Source organism: Cololabis saira, chromosome 18, assembly GCF_033807715.1.
Source record: "Cololabis saira isolate AMF1-May2022 chromosome 18, fColSai1.1, whole genome shotgun sequence".
In the NCBI taxonomy this organism is placed as follows: domain Eukaryota; kingdom Metazoa; phylum Chordata; class Actinopteri; order Beloniformes; family Belonidae; genus Cololabis; species Cololabis saira.
This window is the reverse complement of record NC_084604.1, coordinates 5,300,518-5,323,075: the sequence shown is the minus strand read 5'-3', so window position 1 is coordinate 5,323,075 and position 22,558 is coordinate 5,300,518. Positions and strand designations below refer to the sequence as shown.

The 22,558-nt window shown below is 39.5% G+C and overlaps 1 protein-coding gene across 1 annotated transcript in view; it reads right to left on the bottom strand.

The window, feature by feature from the left end:
- Positions 1-22,558, bottom strand: part of epha7 (eph receptor A7) — a 166,625-nt gene that overhangs the window by 4,447 nt on the left and 139,620 nt on the right. Inside the window, exons 16-22 of the mRNA XM_061707495.1 lie at positions 16,595-16,720; positions 15,935-16,120; positions 12,848-12,909; positions 12,404-12,613; positions 9,933-10,082; positions 1,477-1,670; positions 737-892 (exon numbers count right to left, since the gene is read on the bottom strand). Coding sequence (XP_061563479.1) covers positions 737-892; positions 1,477-1,670; positions 9,933-10,082; positions 12,404-12,613; positions 12,848-12,909; positions 15,935-16,120; positions 16,595-16,720 — 1,084 coding nt within the window. The remainder of the gene's footprint in view (positions 1-736; positions 893-1,476; positions 1,671-9,932; positions 10,083-12,403; positions 12,614-12,847; positions 12,910-15,934; positions 16,121-16,594; positions 16,721-22,558) is intronic.

The window sequence follows — 22,558 nt, the reverse complement described above, 5'->3', positions numbered from 1 at the left end:
AAAAAAGTCAAAACTTTTTGAATAAAGTCAACCTTCTGAGACTATAACAAACAGCGCATGTGACTGTCTTTACAAAATTGGCTTTATGATATTGATTTGAAACACTTATCACACATATACAGTTGCATAACTTCAGAAACGTACCGTTAACGTTCCACTCCAAGGATGTAGTTAGTTAGTTAGTTAGTTAGTTACGGCTGCTGCTGCAGAGCTGTCAGTCACTCTTCTAACTGGGCCAGATGATGGGCCAGAGGAGACATATACACTTTATTCACCAGATTGTATTTCAACTTTATTCTCAAAATTTCGACTTTCTTCACGAAATTTCAACTTTATTCTTGAAATTGTATTTCAACATTAATCTCGTCATTTCGACTTTTTTCTCGAAGTGCACAATAAAAAAAAATCTTCCTCCACTAAAATATTATTTTATTTTTCTCCTGCCTGGCCCTAATACTCTTCCATAGATTCGCGTGACAAAAAGAGTCATGTGGAAAGAGATTCGATGCTACATTTGCAGCCGAGGACCCAGTTCTAACTAATATAGAAACATGCAGCATGTGTTGCCTTCATTCTAAGGCTTATACAAGACTTTTCATTTTTTGCGGCTCCAGACATATTTGTTTTTTGTGTTTTTGGTCCAATACGGCTCTTTCAACATTTTGGGTTGCCGACCCCTGGGTTAGCGTGAACGCCGGCTGCTGCCCGACCCCCAGACGTGTTCGTGTCCACTCACTCGATCGACATCCTGGCCACGGACTCCAAGGAACTATATCCCGCCGCCGTGAAGTTGTCGCGGTATCGCTCCATCTTGATGGCTTCCAGCCATTCTCCCACCGAGCGGAAAGCCGTGAAGTCTGGGGTGCTCTGATCTAAAAGTGGGCTAATTGGTCTGTGGGATGAGCAAAGACAGACATTTATGTCTCTCGTTAAAAAGAAGTGTTTCACTGAAAACACAATCAAGCCACGACCAGAATAAAGTGGAGACAAAAGGCTTCCAGCTGGGATGTTAATTGCAGGAAGGAACAAAAAGGTGCTGATTGGAGGCGTGAGGTCCAAAGAAACCAATAAATAGATGCAGCATATAGGATGCACTATATCCATATATTTTCCTGAGAATATTCTCTCTAGCCCATCCCTCATGAAACAGGCCTTTTAACCAGTCGTACGCTCAGAGTTCCCTCTCACCTCTGAAAAGTCTGTTCTGACAGCAAATACAATTCATCTGACAAATGTGAGGGCTGATGTTCCCCCTGCACTCTGGAAAAGTAGGAACTTATTATAGAGATTGATTTAAAAGCCCCGTTATTGTCCATAAAGCCAAATGCAGGCTTGCTGTGGGAATTGATTCCCTGAGAATTATCCTTCCTCTTTGGACTGCAGAGGCTAAATCCTTCACTGGACCCTTGAGATCATCTACTAATGCACTAAATATGTCATATTAGAAGTATTCAATTAAGGTTTTTGTTTCTTTACCTTGTACACGTTCCCACTGGCGTTTTGAGTGTGTTGGGGTTGCGGATCATCTTATCCAGGATGCCAACTATCTGATCAAATTTGGGCCGTTCTGCTCGGTCTTTCTGCCAACAGTCCAGCATGAGTTGGTGCAGTCCCGGGGGACAGTCCATGGGCGCTGGGAGACGGTAGCCTTCCTCTATGGCCTTTATCACCTGACAAACACATACAGATATTACTATCAGAAAATAGGACAACAGGAGCTAACGTGCAATAACAAAAATGATTGTATGTTGATGAAAGTTCTTGTAATGTCCGTGTGTTGATGTATATGTGGAGGGGTGAATGTGTCTAGATCAGGGATCGGCAACCCGCGGCTCTAGAGCCGCATGCGGCTCTTTAGCGCCTCCCTAGTGGCTCCTGGAGCTTTTTCAAAAAAGTTTGACCTTTTTTTCCCTTTTTTTCTTCTTTTTTTTTCTTTTTTTTCCTCTTTTTTCTTCTTTTTTTCCTTTTCTTTTTTTTTCTTCTTTTTTTCTTTCCTTTTTTTATTTTTTCTTCTTTTTTCCTTCCCTTTTTCTTTCCTTTTTAATCTCGACATTTAAACTTTTTTCATGAAATTTCAACTTTTTTCACGAAATTTTTACTATTTCCTCGACATTTCGTCTTTTTTCTCGAAATTGTACTTCAACATTAATCTCGACATTTCAACTTTTTTTTCGACATTTCAACTTTTTTCACGAAATTTTTACTATTTCCTCGACATTTCGACTTTTTTTTCTCTAAATTTTGACTTTTTTTATCGTAGTGCATAATGAAAAAAAAATCTTCCCCCAGTTACAACTAATATAGAAACATGCAGCATGTGTTGCCTTCATTCTAAGGCTGATACAAGACTTTTCATTTTTTGCGGCTCCAGACATATTAGTTTTTTGTGTTTTTGGTCCAATATGGCTCTTTCAACATTTTGGGTTGCCGACCCCTGATCTATATATATATTTATTTTATTGTATTTCTTTTTATTTCATTCTATTTATTTTTTTGTTATTTTATTTTATATATAAGATTAGATAAGATAATCTTAAGATAAGATATGATAATCCTTTATTTCTCCCTCAATGGGGAAACTCACATTGTTCAGCAGCATTATACTTAACACACACATGCAGGGGAGGGGTAAAAAAAGTAAAAAGTAAAAAATATATATAATTATGGAATATAGACAGTATATACAGTACATTGCAATGGAAATAAAGCAGTGCGAAAGACAAAAAAGACAAAAAACTGTGCAAAAAAGCAGGTATAATGTGTGTGAGGTAGACAGACAGATTGTCAGGGTTTTACATTCCCCCCAGTCTTTCAGTTTCTGTTTTGCCCCGCCTGTGTCCCATCTGCCCTGATTGTCTGCACCTGTGTCTCGTTATCCCCTGTGTATATCTGGTCTTGTCACTCCCTTGATCCTCGTGGTTCCGTACTGTTCTTCCCTCCATGTGTCCTGCCAAGTTTTTGCTCTAGTCTTTGATCCCTGATTCCGTGTGACCTTTTGATCCTGCCAAGCAGCGCTTTTGGTTTTTGGAAATAAACCCTTTTTTGTTGTGAACTCCTGTCTCGCTCTCCTGCACCTGGGGCCTCACCACACCAGTCCCTGACACAGATATTGCAATTTGTAATTCCATTGAACCTGGTGATAATGACAACTTTTATCATTACCGTAATGTGAAATTTGGATTGAACGTTGACCTTCACCTAAGACTAATCCTTCACTTCCTTTAAGAAAAAAAATAGTATTTTATTCATTTGTTTAGCTGTCTGAAACAACTACTGCCTGAAAAACTGTGAGAGGGTAGTGTGGCATCGAACACAGATCAGCAGGGAATCGTTTGCCTTTCCCATCTTTCCCTCCGTCTCATTTAATTTCACATCTTGTCGCATTTGCTGTACTTGTTAGGTGGTGAATCCGTTAACACCACTTTGAAAAGACAAATGCAGGGGGAGTTGAGTCAAATGTCTGACTCTGCCCTCTAAAAGCAGCTTCTACGATCAAAGCTGTAACGTCGTGGTTGAGAGTAGAGCTTTCATACTACATCTGTGTGCTATTTTGACCAAGGGATGTCGCCGACATTTCCCCAAATACCCCAGGAAACCTTTGGTGCCGCCCCGGCATCCCAAGCGGACTTAAACTGAAAGCTCTTTCAGTGGCAGCTTTTATGTTCACTGTCTGTCACTAGTCTTTCTGAAAAAGTGTAAAAAAAACTCTGTTCTCTCCATGCAGCCTCTCATCCTTCAGTCACTAAGGTTGTAGCCACATTTACCTTCAGCGAGAAGAGCAGAGAAATAAACGCTGTGAGAAGTTGGGATAGTTCCAGGGAAGCCACAATAAAAGATGCAATAGCCAGCAGGTGGAGAGATTCTAACCAAAGATGCTACAAAACAAGTGTATATTTGACTGAAAAAACTAAATATGCAAAGCAACTTCGCCCAGGGATGAAACTGTGTTTCTAATTCTCCAAAGTACCAGGAAACGTGTCCTCTCCTTAGTCTACGTTTCCATCTTCACCACTACCCTCAGTAATATGAGTGCTGATATTTGTGAACACAAAGAAACCTAAATGGATATTCAAGACGTCTTTTCAGCTATGACCTTGCTGTCTTTTCACAGTGTCTACATCTCATTGTAATTCACAATTCAGAACAAAGGAATCACATCCAGCATGTAATGAATAAACAACTTTTATTCGGCAGTCATGGTGGCTAAAGCCATCTATTCAGCTCTGGTCCATTACTCAAAATCAGATCTTGCATATGTCCCATGTACTGACCCAGATTGGACATGGTTTTTATTTGTCCTGGCTCTCCTCTAACAGTCTGTAAACCAAAGCTGCTGCTGGGCTTTAAACCCACTCTCTGGGAGGTGGGATCATGTTGCAAAAATCTCTTGCTGGCTAACTGGCTAACTCAGTTTTAGAATGAGATTTCAATTTTTCAAGCTTATACATATACACATTAGTGGTGGGGAAAAAAATCGATATTGCAATATATTGTTGCGCTCTCTGTCGCAATAAATAATCGATAAACTGATGGCAAATATCGATATTTTACGCACATAATGGATTGTCACCGCACTATTGTTCATGCACTTCAATTTGTCCAGTGTTTACATTTACTAGACTAGGAGGCAGTGAGGTACTCTGCAAAATTAAGTTGCTTACTGACTTTTCAGTATTAGAAACAAAGCAGTGCACTGTCCTGGTTTATATAAAACATGTTATTAATGTTCATGCACTTTAATCTGTCCAGCTGTACAGTGTTTACATTTACAACCCTAGCAGGCAATGAGGCTAATATACAAATGCACTTTCTTTGTACATTGTATGAAGTTTTGGCATTGAATAAATGTATAAGTACAGACGTTTTCCTTTTTATGGGTATTTCTTTTTCTTTTTCAGTCACATATATCGTGATATATCGATTAAATTTCTTACAATATATCGAATATCGTAGATATCGTGTATCGTGATATTATCGTTATCGTGGGCCACATATCGCCACGGTATTGAATCGTGAGTTACTCGTATCATCCCACCCCTAATATATATATATATATATAAAAGATATTTCAACAGAGCCTTCAAACCTTACCTATTAAAACTGTGCATCAGGCATAGAGTTCATTAAAGGTCAATGGCGGAGAACTATAGCCATTGCGAGCATTTTTGCGAGTATTCTATTGCTATTGCGAGTTCCTAGAGCAGGGGTCACCAATCCTGGTCCTCGAGGGCCGGTGTCCTGCATGTTTTAGATGTTTCTCTGCTTTAACACACCTGATTCTAATTAATCCTCGTTACCAGCTTGTCATCAAAGTCTGGATAGTTCTGTTGATGACACAGCCACTTGTATCATGGTGCAATGAAGCAGGAAAACATCTAAAACCTGCAGGGACACCGGCCCTCGAGGACCAGGATTGGTGACCCCTGTCCTAGAGGTTCTTCCTCTATTGTATGGATAAGGAGCTGTTTACATTACTGCATAAACGTATCCGTTATTCTTGTCAGAACTGCTCAGAAAGAGGAAGAAGGTGTCAATGCAGTGGACATGTTGTGCAGAAATGCAATCAATGTTCTTCCTCTAGCCCCGCAGGAAGTTTGCTGTCGTCTTGACGAAGCGTTCAAAATTTCTGACACTGATGTCTGTCAAATCGCAGAGCCGTCTTGTTTAGTATTTCCAACATGGGATTGTTCAATCAGCGGGTCTCAGCTCTGGAGTGCCGGAGAATCTTAATCATCTTTAGCTATGACGCTGTGGGTGTTAAACACCGGCAGCCGTATAGAAAAGACCACAGCTCACTCCCTCCACCATCAATCACAATGTGCCGGGTGTCTGAGAATACAGAACAACCTGGAGTGGCCGCCTGCCGTCGGACTCTCTCAGTGGGAGAAACCAGCACTCCAACTGCAGGTGAGTCCGGCATTACTGCAATTTGTGGCTTTTATCAGAAAGAAAAAAATGTTTCGAATGACAGTAGCTCATTGAAGATGGAAAGTGATGCAATAAGAAGTCAGCTTTCATTTTTTTTTTTGAAGATATAGTGACTGGGTTTAACATTGGCCAGAAAAAAAGAAAAGAGAGATTATCAGTCATGATAAGTTGAACTGTGTGTTTTAAATCTTCTTAGACTGTAAATTAAAGTGCTCAAAATATACATCAGCTGTGAGGTCATAACATCAGGAGAAAGCCAGAGGAAGAGAAATGCTTTAGGGGATCATCTGGTAACTAAATAAACTCAGCTTGGACCACAACGATGGAGTCTACAAATGAAGTTCAGGGGAACCCTACACCTAGGGTTGCCAACTCCCTGAAAAATAAATAAGAGACCCGTCATCTGCAGGGCCGGCCAACCTGGTTGCATTCACCTTTCCTGGCGTGGTGAATTTCTTTAGCCCCTTTTTTTGTGAGTGAAACGATTTTTTATCTATTTGACTCGAAGCTGAATTGAATTAGATGCATATTTTTGAATGCCTTGAACACATGGAAAACACATTATTATCCAGCAATTCACTTCAATACAAAATAACAAAATGAACTGACTAAAATAAGTATCTTTCTTAAACAGAAACCTGTCCTGCTTAACTTAAAATAATATAAATTAATATAAAACAATAGAAAGAAAGCAGAACATCCATTCTGTAATTGTGCACATTTTTAGTGCAACAACAAAAGTGCAAACAGAAAGTGTGTAGAAAACTTGTAAACGTATTTGAGCCTCAAAGGCCATGACTGTAGCTACAGTTGTAGTGAAACAGAAACAAATAACTTATGAACTCAACAGCTCAATGCCATTTTCCATTGGCATTTTATGACTATTTCTTGACTCTCACAGTAATACGGGACAAAGTGCGTCTCTTTTCAGCTCAATACTGGACGTACTTTAGTTTATAAATACAGGACAATTCCGTTTTTCAAGGGACGGTTGACAACCCTACCTACACCAGGACCTGGTGAGTGCAGGGATGGAGCTGTACTTTCCTAAGTCCATTTGAGCTGCACACGGTAGGACTTGTTGGGTCGTATTTGGTTAATTTCAGCACTTGTTACCTTAGCACTGTTACTTGGACGTGGTTTAGACTGTGTAACCTCATGCTAATACAATACAAGACTGTACACAGACTATGCAAATACTTTGACGCCTTTCATTAATGTTCAATTACTGTTTCTGCAGGGAACATGTTTACTAAACTAAAGAGAAGACGACAGAAGGTATGAAATCAATAAACCGTTGTGTGAACAAGCGTGGATGTGTGGGACTGGGTGATGGTCATAAAGTCATGGGGACTGGGCACGAGCGGGATTAAGAAAATAGTAATAGCTGTAGGTGGAAGAAACTTCTGGCATTTGGAAGTGTTTTGAATCTCCTTGTCTGCACTGTGAATATTTTGACTGTTTTCAGACTTTCTGTGTTGAAGTCTAGCAGATGGGGGAGTAGAATGATGTTCTTAGTGTTGTGGTGGATGCTCAGGTTTCCCTGTAATTGCCTTGGATGCTGCTGACACGAGTTAAGGTCTCATACATATCAAATATCTCTGCTGTCGTCTTTTTCTTTAGAGGCGTCAGGAAACTGATGAAAGCAGCATCAGCCGACATGATCTTATGGTTTGTAAAAGCAGACGATAGAGAAGTTCGTGAGGACATTTTTGAAAAAAAAAGAAGCAAAAAATGCTCCTTGTTTACACCACTGCACCATGACATACAATACAATATGAAGTCACTGGAACTCAATGGTTCTTTTTGGGTTGCATATATATTAATGGTTAATGGTTAATACCAAGTTGGTAAAAACCTAATGCATATATGCATTTTTAATACATAATAATAAATAAATAATAATCCATTTTATTTATATAGTGCTTTTAAAAGATCTCAAAGATATATATATATATATATATGTATATATATATATATATATATATATATATATATATATATATATATATATATATATATATATATATATATATATATACATATATATATATATATATATATATATATATATATATATATATATATATATACAGAATGTGCATGAGTTGTTTGCAGCGTAGGTGGTTCAACCCTGCAACGTTCCATTACCATGTGTCATTATTAAACTTCTCAAAACATTTCACTCAAGAGTAATGTGCATGACAGGTGTTTTCCACTTCTGCTATTTATATTCATAACTCCATCAAACCCACATTCTCAGGACATGTACCACTTCAGTCTAGTTTCTCTGTCAAATAAATTCAAACAGCATGGTTATAGGAAGACTTCTTCCACTGATTAAGCCCGAGGATACTTTACCACCGAGATGCTCTTGTGAAGATCTTGTTAGGCAGTCTTAAAACTGGAATTTTTGTCCTTGATTCCCTACATTTTAGTGAGAGGACTTCATTAGGAATAATCAAGGTTGGTCCTGGGGAAACTCTCCTGTTCTTCTACTCATACTCTGCCTCAGATGATTGGTATTCAGATGAATGAGCGAGTCCACTTGTGCGTCCATTATACATTCAGTATTAACACTTTCTGAGTTTCTGTGGAACTATTATAAAGTTCCTGGGTTACTATCTTCACTTTTTCAATTAATCTCTGGGTGAATGTTGGATTTTCACAAGGGAACCTCAACAATGTATCTAAAAAAAACTGTATGATAATTGGCTATCATCAAAAACATCAGTAATAATCCTCAGTTAAATCTGAAAATCAAAGAGGTTTGTATCAATCAAGGTAAAGACACCAAACTGCTGGGAGTTGTTTTAGATGACAAACCTTCATGGAAAACACATACATAAAATGGTAAAATGGGAAGTGGCATCTCTGTCGTTAGACGATGCAGGACATATTTGTCACTAAAAACAACTAAATTAATAACACAAGCTTTAATCTTGTGGACTCTTGACTACGGCCCAGTGGTCTGGTCAAACGCCACAGCAGACGTGATAAATAAACTTCAAAATAGTGCAAAATAGAGCAGCTCGCTTGGTCCTGGGTTGTGATTCCAGAACAAATGTATTTAAAATGCATAGAAATCTCAGCTGGTTAATGGTAAGAGAAAGATTACTTTATTCGTTTTTAATATTTGTAAGAAATGTATCCATAAAACCCCATATCAAAAACCCCACAAGTTCTATACAAAAAAATTATGTTACAGATCAGAAAATCAGAGCTGCAGCACAAGACACAGGGTCATTTTTCACTGCCAAAAATAAAAACAAACTATGGTAAAAGAACGGTGATGTACAGAGCTGTGTCTGCATGGAACCCACTCCCCAAACTCTTTAAGCAAACTATTAACATAAAAGAATTCAAATTGTTAGTAAAGAAACATCTCTTGAATAGATACATATAAAACGTATTTAATTATTATTATTATTAAATAAATAATGTAAATAGTATATGGGTATGTGTGTATATATATATATATATATATATATATATATATATAAAAAATATAAATAAATGAATATTTATTAAAAATGATTGTTGGTGCAAATCAAGATAACAATACATTGTTTGAATATGTATTGTTTTTATTTATATCTAAATGTTAAACGGAATGACTTTATTTTTTCTTTATTTTCTGTTTTTCCTTTCTTTTTTCTTTATTTTCTGTTTTTCCTTTCTTTTTTCTTTATTTTCTGTTTTTCCTTTCTTTTTTCTTTATTTTCTGTTTTTCCTTTCTTTTTTCTTTATTTTCCGTTTTTCCTTTCTTTTTTCTTTATTTTCCGTTTTTCCTTTCTTTTTTCTTTATTTTCTGTTTTTCCTTTATTTTTTTATACCCTACCTCTTTATGTTTGCTTTTAATTTCTTGTTGTAATGTTCTGTGTATTATGTGTCGGACCCCAGGAAGATTAGCTGCAGTTTTTACTGTAGCTGATGGGGATCCAAATAAAACGATATAAAATAAAACCATCAACCCCAACAGTAATGATGGCGTGGTGACTCACGTCTTGGTTGGACATGTCCCAGTACGGCCGCTCCCCGTAGGACATAACCTCCCACATGACGATGCCGTAGCTCCACACGTCGCTGGCGGAGGTGAACTTGCGGTACTGGATGGCCTCGGGTGCCGTCCACCGCACAGGTATTTTACCACCCTGTTCAGTGAAATGCAGTTCAGTGGCTGGAGTAAAGATCACATTCATTACAGCCTGCATCTTCCCCTAAAACATCAATTAGAGAGAGTTGTACAGTTATGCACAGAATCAGAGAGCATTAAACAGAACATTATCCCCAAAAAACCTGAGCAGAAAGATAGAAAGATCCGTCTTTTTAAGAGGCCACTCTTTATAAAGGCTTTACGAGTTGTAACAGCTTTAATGGCAGATGAATCACGTGTATGGAGCATCTTGTGAAACTTTTCAACTTTAACAGCAGCAGACTTGACAGGTTATTGGAAATGACTTATTGCCCACTTTACAGCTCCTGAGAAAACAAGGGAATATTGTAAAACGACGATCAATTATCATCTTTGTTGTCAATGAATACGTCCACCATTAAATCTAATAAACATTAATAATCTATATGTGTCAAAAAGATAATGATGGAAAGCAAAAAAATAAATACATGAATCATGAAAGTGTTTGTTTTTTGCAAGATAAATGACTTTCACCGCTTTGTGGACTGTCTGGCCACGACGAACTGTCAAACGTGGATTTAAATAGGCAGAGATTTAAGAGCCTCCCACTGGAAAAGTTCAGATCGCTCACAGGTGTGAGGCCCGAGAAAACCACTCTTCGGTGAGAATAACACAAGAAAAGGAAAGGTTTTAGATTAAGGAGCGTGGGACGGTGGAGCCCTGGAAAAAGTCCTGATTTACCCACTTCCAGAGTGACGGACGCAAGAAATCTGTGCAAGAAAAGCTGTGATAAAGCGACGCACCCGTCCCATTTAGTGCATATTGTAGTACTATTATACTACTGTAAACTTGTGGTGGCCATTTTATCGTATGGGGTTGATTTTAGCTCCCCGTTTCTCGGGTTTGGAACATTATGTGGCTAAAAATGAGGTCAGCTGATGACATGAATATACTGGATGACCACATTTTTCCATCAACAGATCGTTTCCTTCCACTGGGCATAATCCCAGGAGGAAAACGTCAGAGTTCAAGTTCACTAAAACTGTGAAAAGTGGTTCTGGTAGTATGATGCATCCTTTTCCACGTACTGTAGGCTGACTGCCATGGAGACGGACCGTTACCCCCCACTGACAATCTGAGCGATGGGCTGGAGAAGACTGTGTTTATCTACACAATGTCACAGCAAATGAAAGCTGCAATAAAACCTAAAAGTGCTCTGACAAAATGTGTGTATTGGGCTTGAGCCTTGAGACTGGCTGGGCTTCAAGTGCTTTCATCATTACAAACCAGGCAAAGGGATCTTTTTTTTTAAATATGATGGTTTACAAAAAATGCTATTTGAATATAAAACGTTACCAAATTATTGTTGGCAGACGTTTAACTCATAAAGCCTTTATAAAGTCAGATTCAAATTGCACGCACACTGTAAAAACTCAAAATCTTACCAGGAATATTTGTCTTATTTTCTAGTTAAAATGTCTCATTTTTAGTCAAAAAATCTCATTACACTTAAAACACGAGTCATTACCAGAAAAAATAACTTGTTATTTGACAATTTTCACCTTTTTCAAGTAAATTTTCACTTGAAATAAGTAGGAAAATCTGCCAGTGGGACAAGATTTATCTTCTCATTACAAGCAAAAAAATCTTGTTGCACTGGCAGATTTTTCTACTTATTTTAAGTGAAAATCTACTTGAAACAGCTGAAAATTGTTGTTTTTTTTTCTAGTGATGAGTCTTGTTTTATGTGTAATGAGATTTTTTTTTTACTAAAAATGTCCGAAATTGCACGCACACTGCAAAAACTCAAAATCTTACCAGGAATATTTGTCTTATTTCTAGTTAAAATGTCTCATTTTTAGTCAAAAAATCTCATTACAATTAAAACAAGAGTCATCACCAGAAAAATAACTTGTTATTTGACAATTTTCACCTGTTTCAAGTAAATTTTCACTTGAAATAAGTAGAAAAATCTGCCAGTGGAACAAGATTTAATTTCGCATTACAAGCAAAAAAAATCTTGTTCCACTGGCAGATTTTTCTACTTATTTTAAGTGAAAATCTACTTGAAACAGCGGAAATAGTTTTTTTTTTTCTAGTGATTTGTCTTGTTTTAAGCGTAATGAGATTTTTTTTTGCTAAAAATTAGACATTTTAACTAGAAATAAGACAAATATTCTTGTTAAGATTTTGAGTTTTTGCAGTGCAAGTTTCCATGTAAGAATTCCTGCAGACTACTTGGACATGCGCTGCTCTATTTTCATGCATCACAAGCAACCTGATAAGAGAATTCAGACAAGACTCTTTGCAGGGAGAGAGCAGAGACTTTAATTGACTCACAGTTGTTGTGTAGACGGCCTCGGGATCGTCGTCTATCACCCTTGACAGGCCGAAGTCAGACACTTTACATACGAGATTGCTGTTGACGAGGATGTTTCGTGCAGCCAGATCGCGGTGGACGTATCCCATATCAGCCAGATATCTCATTCCCGCGGCGATGCCGCGCAGCATGCCCACCAACTGGATGACTGTGAACTGACCGTCGTGTTTCTGTGGAAAAGACACACACAGGCCGGTCAGCCATCCCCACTGCACCCCCCCCCCGGGGGAAAAATGTAGGTCACAGCACTGCAGCAGCTTCAAGAACAAGATTTATGAGATTTATGCACTGTACAGATCCCTCTGCACACCCCTGGCTCAGAGGGACACTGCACGAAAAAAATGCACCGAAAAGTTACAAAAGATGCTGCTCTGAGTGGTTTGCACTTCAGAGGTGATACTCACCCTGAGGAAAGCATCTAATGAGCCGTTCTCCATGTACTCGATGACGATCATGACCGGTTTTCCTGAACAAATAAATACATTGAACAAAATAAAAAGAAGATGATTTATCAATAGTTAACAAGTGCCTTTAATTAATACAACAACTGTCACCGCTGGAGAAAATCCAGGAGGCCGGGAAAGCAGTAGTAACAGCATGCCCTTTATCAGTACTGGAGTTGAGGGGGGATGAGGGGGATGGCATCCCCCCTTTCCATCCCTTATGTCATTTCATCAATGAATGTGGTTTTACTGCTATTTCAACATTTAGAGTCATCACCAGAAAAATAACACCAGAAAAATAACTTATTTGACAATTTTCACCTGTTTCAAGTAAATTTTCACTTGAAATAAGTAGAAAAATCTGCCAGTGGGACAAGATTTATCTTCTCATTACAAGCAAAAAAATCTTGTTCCACTGGCAGATTTTTCTACTTATTTTAAATGAAAATCTACTTGAAACAGGTGAAAATTGTTGTTTTTTCCAGTGATGAGTCTTGTTTTAAGTGTAATGAGATCTTTTTTACTAAAATGAGACATTTTAACTAGAAATAAGAAAAATATTCTTGTTAAGATTTTGAGTTTTTGCAGTGATCCATGTTACTTATCCTGTGAAGGACAGAGTCATATTGATAAGTTCAGAAAAGTGTTTTTTATTGTTGTGTTTTGATGTATTTGATGTAAGCCCAGTGGATATTTAAAGCTTACAGAAGGCTGCATTTAACTGCTGCTATGTCATTCCTGCAGTATTTCTGCAGCTGTTATTATTTGTATTCAGCACAAATTATCTGTCCCCATATGATAAAATCCACCATTCCCCCGATCTTTTTTTTACAACTCGAGTACTGCCCTTTATTTATAACTAAAAGCGCTACATACAGCAAGATATTTAGAAAAAAAACTACAGAAAACGCATTAGTGAGAAGCTGGGGTACACCACTAGAAAAAATTATAACAATATTTAACCGGCAATCACAATAAATGAACAAGCAAGTAGAAGAAGAGACAAAGAAATACGTGTAGGGTCATGGCCCAAAGTTGTGGCATCGTTGCAAATTTTCGGCTTCAGTCTTTGTGGTTTTTTTTTTTCATAATTGTTTCTTTATTTGGAAAGGACAAGTAGATAAAACGGTACGGCAATATTCAAGTTAATGAAAATGAGTGTCATTCCAGTTTTGTTTGTTTAAGTCCTGAAAATGTACATTACTAGACATCAAGGTGTACTGGTCCAAGAGTAGTGTAGTCATAGTCCGCGGGTCTTTGTGGTTTTTAAATATATAATACTTTAAATATCATATATCATGTCAAAGACTTACCTACTTTAAAATTAAACTTTAACTTAATTGTTAAATAGGAACATTTTTATCTTTTGGGCACAAAAGGGCTAACTTCCAAGAAAAGTCCGCAGCTGCCCACGCGTCGCAGCAAAAATGGATGTGAAGACATGGACACTGAGGCCAAGACCTTCAGAGAACGGCTGGAAATAATCCCCCTCTCGCCTGGAGGAGACGCTGCTCAGCATGAGAGACGGGAAAGGCTGTTTTCACCCAGCTGCTGGGGAATCTGGAACAACTGGAGAGCCAGATCGTCCTGAGAGCATCCCTGTTTTTGGTGCTCCTCATCCAAGGATCCGTTTCCCTCACCCTGGATTCACACTGAAAGCGTCACAGAGGTCATAGGCGTCCGGCTGCCATTCATTGTCTATGAAAGCGCTGCGAGAGGCGTCGGCAGCAGCGCGTTGGAGGTTTCCAGAGCGTCAATTTGAAGTTGAGAAATCTCAACTTTATGCAAATGAGCAGCGGCGACACCGAGGCAGCGTCCAATCACAGACCGGGATTCCCAAAGCAAGAAGTCTCAATGCAGATTGTACTTTCATGTTCACACAAACGTACACTCATTCACATGCACACAGGAGCAGAGCTGTGCACTAACACACTTATTTTATCAGGAATTAATATATTTCATCCTTGCTGGATGAACTGACATTTTTGCTGATTTTACTGCCGTTTTTACCTGAACTGCTCATGTGAAACAATAACTGATGGTTGAGGAGCTGGATGGTCCCAACCATTTTATTTGCTACATCGATCCAACGCAAAATAATTAAAAACCGTGCTTATTAATCACAAAACACAGTGTAAATATTATGACCAAATCCGCTGGGACCCGGTGTGTCAGTGTTCACCGCAGACAGACTGCAGCTTCATGATGGTTGATGTTGATCCAGGACCAACCTGGTTAAGGAGCAGGAAATAACGCCGGCATATAAAGAAGGCTTCCCAAAGTGTGATCCATGGTGAAAGAGGAAACTGAAGATGTGCAGCTATATATAGATATGTGTAGGCTATATGCACTTTGTTCACTCCAGTTCTGCAGCGCAGCTTGAAAGCCCCGCCCACTGCAGGCGTCGACAGACTTTAGCAGTGCCATGCAGGCGTCCTGAGCCTGAGGCCATTTTTGACACTTTCACTTTGAATCCAGCATTACAGTCCAACACAAACACACTGCTGTGAAATGGAACTACTCCCATAAACCCGGGAACAGCCCAGGGACGGTCCCTGCATGTACCAGCACAGTGATGCACCACAACCCTGGGTAACGTCCGGATCTGCATCTCACCAGGAACCTGGGATCCGTCCACAAATAGCCATGAACTCTGGGAAATCTCCACCAGTCAGGATTGGACTTTTTAGTTTGCAAATCAACCCTTAGAAACTCGTGAAACGTTCATGAGCGGTGTTCAGTTCTCCACGGAGACGCCACGGAAACGTGTGGAAAACATGATCTGAAGATCCTGAAAGAGCAAAGTTTCCTGAAAAGCAAAACTTTGGGCCACGACTGTGTCTTATTGGCTTTCAGTGCACTAAAATAGAATGGCTAAAAAGAAAAATGATCCAAGTTCATTTTCACTGCACGTTCTATTGGTTTTTAATTTAAAGTTACCTAGCTCTTTTATTAGTATTTAAATGATAAAAATGTTAAACAGGGAGTGAGTCCCATTTTAATCAGATGTAACGTCAGTCTCAGAGAGAGGGATATTTTTTTTCGTACCTCTCGTCACGACTCCCTCCAGGTGCACGACATTGGGATGGTCGAACTGTCCCATGATGCTGGCCTCGCACAGGAAGTCTCGCCTCTGCTTCTCCGTGTAACCCACTTTCAGTGTCTTGATTGCGACCGAAACGTCCCGCTTTCCAGGCAGCTTAAGCCGGCCGCTGCACACCTCCCCGAATTCTCCTGCGAGGGTTGAAACCACTCATGAGTGAAGGGGGCCAGCAGTAGTTTAAAAAAAAAAAACACACACACACAAAAAACACAATGACAAATTTATCCGTGTATTCTGAGACAAAGCAGCTGTGCACTGCTGCAGTACAAATTGGAGTACGACATCTTGTTATACCCAGGGGAGTGTAAGCGAGGCTTATAATAAGACACCATGGAGATGCATAGATAGTGCTATTGACTGGCTCTCCAAAACTCGTGTTGCAGCAGTTTTTCAGCTTTGTGTATCTTGGTGACTGCCTCCGCCAGACGTGCGGCACACACATTAATTGCAATGAACCTTTTCCCCCTCTTTGCAATTGCTTTATCAATATAAGATGCATAAAGCTGTGTCCTTATTCAAGGTGTAAATATTTAGCTGTCAGCATGATGTATGAGAGTCTGTGGTGGCTGAGCGGAAAAAAGCTGAGCTTCACAGGATGGGCTCACCTGCTCCAATAACGCGCTCGATTTTTATGCAGGAGGCATCCAACTCCTTGGCAAATTGATGGACAGCCCTGTTTGGGTCCTCGTAGGTTTCAGGGTCAATGTAGGTTTTGGTGCCTGGAAATTTAACTGTGGAAAGGTAAGAGGATTACTGTAATGATTAAATATGCACACTGTGCACCAGCGGGCATTTGACAGGCAATTGATTAGCATGCGCGGTGGTTCAGAGGGGATTGCTGAGCAGTCAGCAGCTGGTGTCAGAAAGGCTTTCCACTCAAGAAAACTGCACAAACACGGGAGGCAAAGATTTGAGTAACCGGTGTGGGTGGAGCGTTTTTATGAGGCTGTCTGTGAGCGTTCACATGCACCGCACCTGAGTCCGCCTCCCGGACAAATAACGGGAGGAAGCGGCGGCACAAGGTCCTTCCTGGGTTGTTTTAGATCAGGGGTCGGCAACCCAACATGTTAAAAGAGCCATATTGGACCAAAAACACAAAAAACTAATATGTCTGGAGCCGCAAAAAATTAAATCTTGTATAAGCCTTAGAATGAAGGGGGGGAAGATTTTTTTTTTCGTTATGCAAAAAGTCGAAATAAGGAGAAAAAAGTCAAAATTTCGAGAAAAAAGTTGAAATGTCAAGATTAATGTTGAAATACAATCTCGAGAAAAAAGTTGAAATGTCGAGAAAAAAGTCAAAATTTCGAGAAAAAAATTGAAATGTTGAGATTAATGTTGAAGTACAATCTCGAGAAAAAAGTCAAAATTTTGAGAAAAAAGTCGAAATGGCGAGATTAAAAAGGAAAGGAAAAAGGAAGAAAAAAAGGAAAAAAAAGAAAAAAGAAAAAAAGAAGAAAAAAAAGAGAAAAAGAAAAAAAGAGAGAAAAAAGGGGAAAAAAAGAAGAAAAAAAGGAAAAAACAAAAAAATAAAAAAAAAAAGGTCAAATAGCTCCAGGGAGCCACTAGGGCGGCGCTAAAGAGCCGCGGGTTGCCGACCCCTGTTTTAGAGCAATGATCTCATTCTCATAGGTGACTGGTGTGCTCCCCCCTAGCGCTACCTCTGCTAAAGCAGTCAACTGCTGGCACGCTGGATCAGCCTTTAGTGGCACTTTTCCACCAGCATCTACTCAGCTCTACTCATCTCAGCTCGGCCTGGTTTCCTTTCCATTACAATTCAGCACCTGGAGCAGAAGTAGGAGGTTGGAGAAGCTGCTGTGACGTATTTGATTGTGTGATTTAAACGAAGACAACAACACTAAAGATGTAGAACCTGGAGGAGATGATAGATGTGCTGCTGGGTCTGTGGCTTGTGTTTGATATCAAGTTAAAAAATGAGAGTGAGAGAATCTTCAAGTGGCAACGCTTTTTTATTTTTGTCTCTGTGCTGCTGAAAAGTCAGCTGGAGCCGTGAGCAGCTATGAAGAGACAGAGCTCCTGGTGGATCTGGTCGTTCCTTATCACCGTCTAGATCTTTTTAATTCTCTCCTCAGCACCAGGTTTATGAACATCTGCACCTCAGAGTTGGATCATGAAACAGACTTCTGCTGCCATTGCTGGTTGAATAAAATGAACAAGAATCCGTCAGAGTCTCTTTCTCTGATTTCCTCCTCCTGACTCAGACGTCTGACTCCAACCCCCCGACCAATCGGTGGCCTGTATTGTGATGATGTCAGATACAGCCGACTCAGCCGAATTAGAACCTCGGCAGAATAGTTACAGAAAAGTATCTACTCTGCACGTTAGACCCCTGGTGGAAAAGAACCAAACTGAGTCAGGCTGAGTAGGTTCTAGTGGAAAAGCGTCGTAGGTGCTGCTGAACTCTGCCAGAACAAACGCAGAGATCACCGTCGTTGTTGCGTCGCTAGCAGGGACACTTTGTACTCGTGTCAATCACTGTGCCTAAGACCAGATCACATTTCGCAACAAGTAAACGCAGAAAACCCTCTCAACTCCAAAAGCTTCCCATACTTTTTCCTGCAACTGCATCTGAAGGAGAACTTTAAACTGCCCGCGTGTCTGAATAGTGTTGTAGAGATAAAAACCGTGCTGCTCAAATGGATCAGACCTGTCTGTCTTCGCACATCGCGGCCCGCAACCATCTGGTTCCGTTCAAGTCTCTGCAAACGCACAAATGCTCACGTTCAAGCCGAAACTCCGGCATTAGTCAGTCCAATTTCAGGAACGTGATAATTCCAAGTAGCCACATTAACCACCAGAAGATGTACGGAATACGCTCAAATCAAGAAGGATCCTCAAACAGCTGAAAAGCCGTCTGGACAACAAAACTGAGACGATAAACTGTTTCCAGGCTTTTTATTCCTGCAACTCCTTTTCCTGCTTACAGTCTCAGCCACTAAAGCAAACACAGCTTATGCTAATGTGCGGGCGTCCGTGCGCCCATCCGTACAAATGTTTTCCACCTTCGGCAGTACTCAAAGAATGGATTCAAATAGAATAATGATGGCTGGTTACAAAGGGCCTCCTCCTTGGATCACTTTAACACCATCTCTAAAGCATCCTCACGACTTTACATCTAATTGTTGGAGAAAAAGATGCTCTCTCGCTCTCTCCCTCTGTCTTTCTCCCTCTCTGTGTGGTAACTTAAATGTAAAACAGAAAGTCAAAATGAGTATGCACTGCAAAAACTCAAAATCTTACCAGGAATATTTGTCTTATTTTTAGTTAAAATGTCTCATTTTTAGTCAAAAAATCTCATTACACTTAAAACAAGTCATTACCAGAAAAATAACTTGTTATTTGGCAATTTTCACCTGTTTCAAGTAAATTTTCACTTGAAATAAGTAGAAAAATCTGCCAGTGGGACAAGATTTATCTTCTCATTACAAGCAAAAAAATCTTGTTCCACTGGCAGATTTTTCTACTTATTTTAAGTGAAAATCTACTTGAAACAGGTGAAAATTGTCAAATAAAAAGTTCCAGTGATGAGATTTTTTTGACTAAAAATGAGACATTTTAACTAGAAATAAGACAAATATTCTTGTTAGGATTTAGAGTTTTTGCAGTGTGTGCATAAAGCTGAGGAGAGTGCTGGTCCAGCTGATTCTTCTGGGGGGGGGGGCAGGATTTACTACAAAATCATCTCTGAGCACGGGTCATAAATATCCACGAGAAGAGTCGCGAGAGCTTGCTGCACAATGAGGGAAACGTCAGAGATGAGGTACTATAATTTTACAATCGTACGAATTAATAAGCTGACAAACATTTTTAAATTCCACTAACAACAATAAAACGTGACGACTCTAAAGTCTGATAAGACAGGATAAGACAGGACAACAGCACACTGGACGAGCCCGGTCAGAAACACACGAGTCAACAGGGAACGCAGCGTAAAAGAGACTGATCTACTGCAACTTCTTCACCTCCACTCCACAGAAATGAGGGAAAAATGGGGGAAAAGAAGAATATCTGTGCAACATTTACTGGCAGGAGTTAGAACCACCTTTTTCTTCCTGTTTCATTATTTTGGTTGTTCACGTTAGGCAGACAAAACAACATTGCTTATTCCACTGGGCTGTTGGTTAGTTAACAAGAACAGAGCCGGAGAAGCTGATCTGGGAACATTTTTAATTCAAATTAAATACCAAGGACCCCCCCATGATTCAATATCCTGCAGATCCACATTTAGTAATAACGTGTCTCATGTCATTGTTGAGGAACTTTGTTACATTTTCTTTAAAACATAATTTCTAGGGCTGGGGATCGATTCAAATGTCAGGAATCAATTCGATTCCGACTCTTAAAGGGATTGTGACATGAAAAACACATTTTTCTTGATTTTTTGTGTTTTGTTGGGTGTCTTGACATCAATTACACCCAAAAAACAACGAACTTTTAACATTCAGTGTATTGTGTGCTTTCTGGGATTTTCTGCATAACTATGCAAAAACGGCGCATCTGGTTTGGTGGCGGATCGTTACGTAACGACCCGCTAAATCACCGCCCCCTCCACCTAGCTCCCTGTCTCCTCTCCTCTCCAGTGCACCATAAAGGCTGATTTATGGTTACGCGTTACACCGACGCAGAACCTACGGCGTAGGGTTACGCGGCGACGCGCACCATACGCTGAACCCTACGGCGTAGGGCTCTACGTCGATTTAACGCGGAACCATAAATCAGGCTTAACACGGAGCTGTTTACAGGCTCTTCGCTCCGACGCCGCTGTGAGCGTATGGCTGGAGGAGGAGGAGGTTTGGAGGAGGAGCGGAGCAATGATTGACAGGAAAGGGGGAAAGGAAGCATTTTTCACGGCGCAAAAAAACACTGTAATAAAAAGCCAGGAAAAGAGAACTAGAGTGAAGTTTTTCTTGTTACACTCTTTTAGACACATTTGAGGGATGTTGGCCAAGACTTTTAATAGTGTTAAAAGCATGTTAAAAATGATGTCACAATACCTTTAAGATTCAGTATTGATGATCAGGATTTGATTCGATCCGATATTGATTTGGGTTAGTGTTATTAAAGCTGTTTTTTGAGCTGTTGCCTGAATTATATGACTGTGTAGTTATACGTATTATTACTAGTATTATATTGAGATTCAGCAGCAAGTATTGCAGCTAATGATGCTGTAAGGACCAATCAGCTCCCAGAATGCTGATAGAACTGCTTTCAGAAACATCGTGGGTCAGAATTACCAAACAGATCCAGGGAGGAAACGGAGACGTATGAAATCGGTTTTATTTTTTCCCACATTTCGTTTTCAGTTTTTCCTTTTTCTGTTTTTTTTTTCGGGTTTTTAATTTTTGAAAATTTGGTTTTTAGCATTTTATGCAAATTTAACCCCAAGAGAGTTTATAAAGCAATGAAATATAGACAATTTATGCAATTATAACTGAAAACTTTAATGTTTTCATACTATTAAACATATTTAAAGGCTAAAACATGGCAGTAGTTATTCTCGCGTCCAAGAAAACATTCCTTTTTGGGCATAAACAAAAAAATTCCAAAAGTTATTTGTATGAAATAAATAACTAAGAAATAAATAACTCAAATATGCCTTTCAATATCCATTTAAAGTGCAAAAAAAGAAAGACATTACAACAGCTAAACAGCGCATGTGTGAATTAAATGATGTGACTACTGGGATTAAAGTTCACCAGGCGAAAATGTAATAATGAAAAAAATCGATCTTTAGACGTACGAATTGATTTTTAGGAATTAATATGAGAATCGATTTAGAATCGGAAAATCAATTTTTTTCAACTCAGGCCTAGTCATTTCCATTCTTTGACTTTGACGAAGCCACTTCTGAATGCCGGTAGGTCCGGTGCAGTTTCATGTGGTTTGTTCAGATGCAATTTTTGCAAATGACAGTTTTGTTTCCACGTATTTTTTGGACAGAAGAGGTTTTCTCCCGGCAGCCTCTCCACAGATATTGTTCTCATTCAATATTCTACCTAATTATGCGACCATGGCCCTTATAACATGCTCAGTGAGGCCTGTCGTGTTTTGCCCGGTCATCGGCCGGTCTGAGCTTGAGGTAAGTTAGCTGTGACGTCTGGTCCTGGGAAGATTGGCAACTGTCTTTAATGTTTTCCACTTGTGATTAACCTTTATGATTTTAAAACTGTTTAACTCAGAATTTAATGGACTTGGTTTTATTACCCTTCAAAGATTTATGTTAACAAATTGCCTCTCTAGGACCATTGCTTATGCGTTTCCCTCTTGGCGTTGTGTCAACACGCACCTGAATCCTCCACACTAAAGAAAATTGTCAAATGCTATGCAGAGAATCCTTTTTAAATCCAAAAGATGCTCTGTGTTGTTGTTTGTCTGACACTGTATTTAAATGACTATGGTCAGAGGACTTTTATGTTTTAACCAAAAAACAGGGTTAAAAAGGGGGTTGACCTCTGCGCAGCTGTACCTGGTGCCCCCCCCCCCCGACAGCCTTCACCGCTGAGCTCAACTTCTTGCGGTATTTCTGCAGCAGGCAGGGCTTGTGAGGTGCA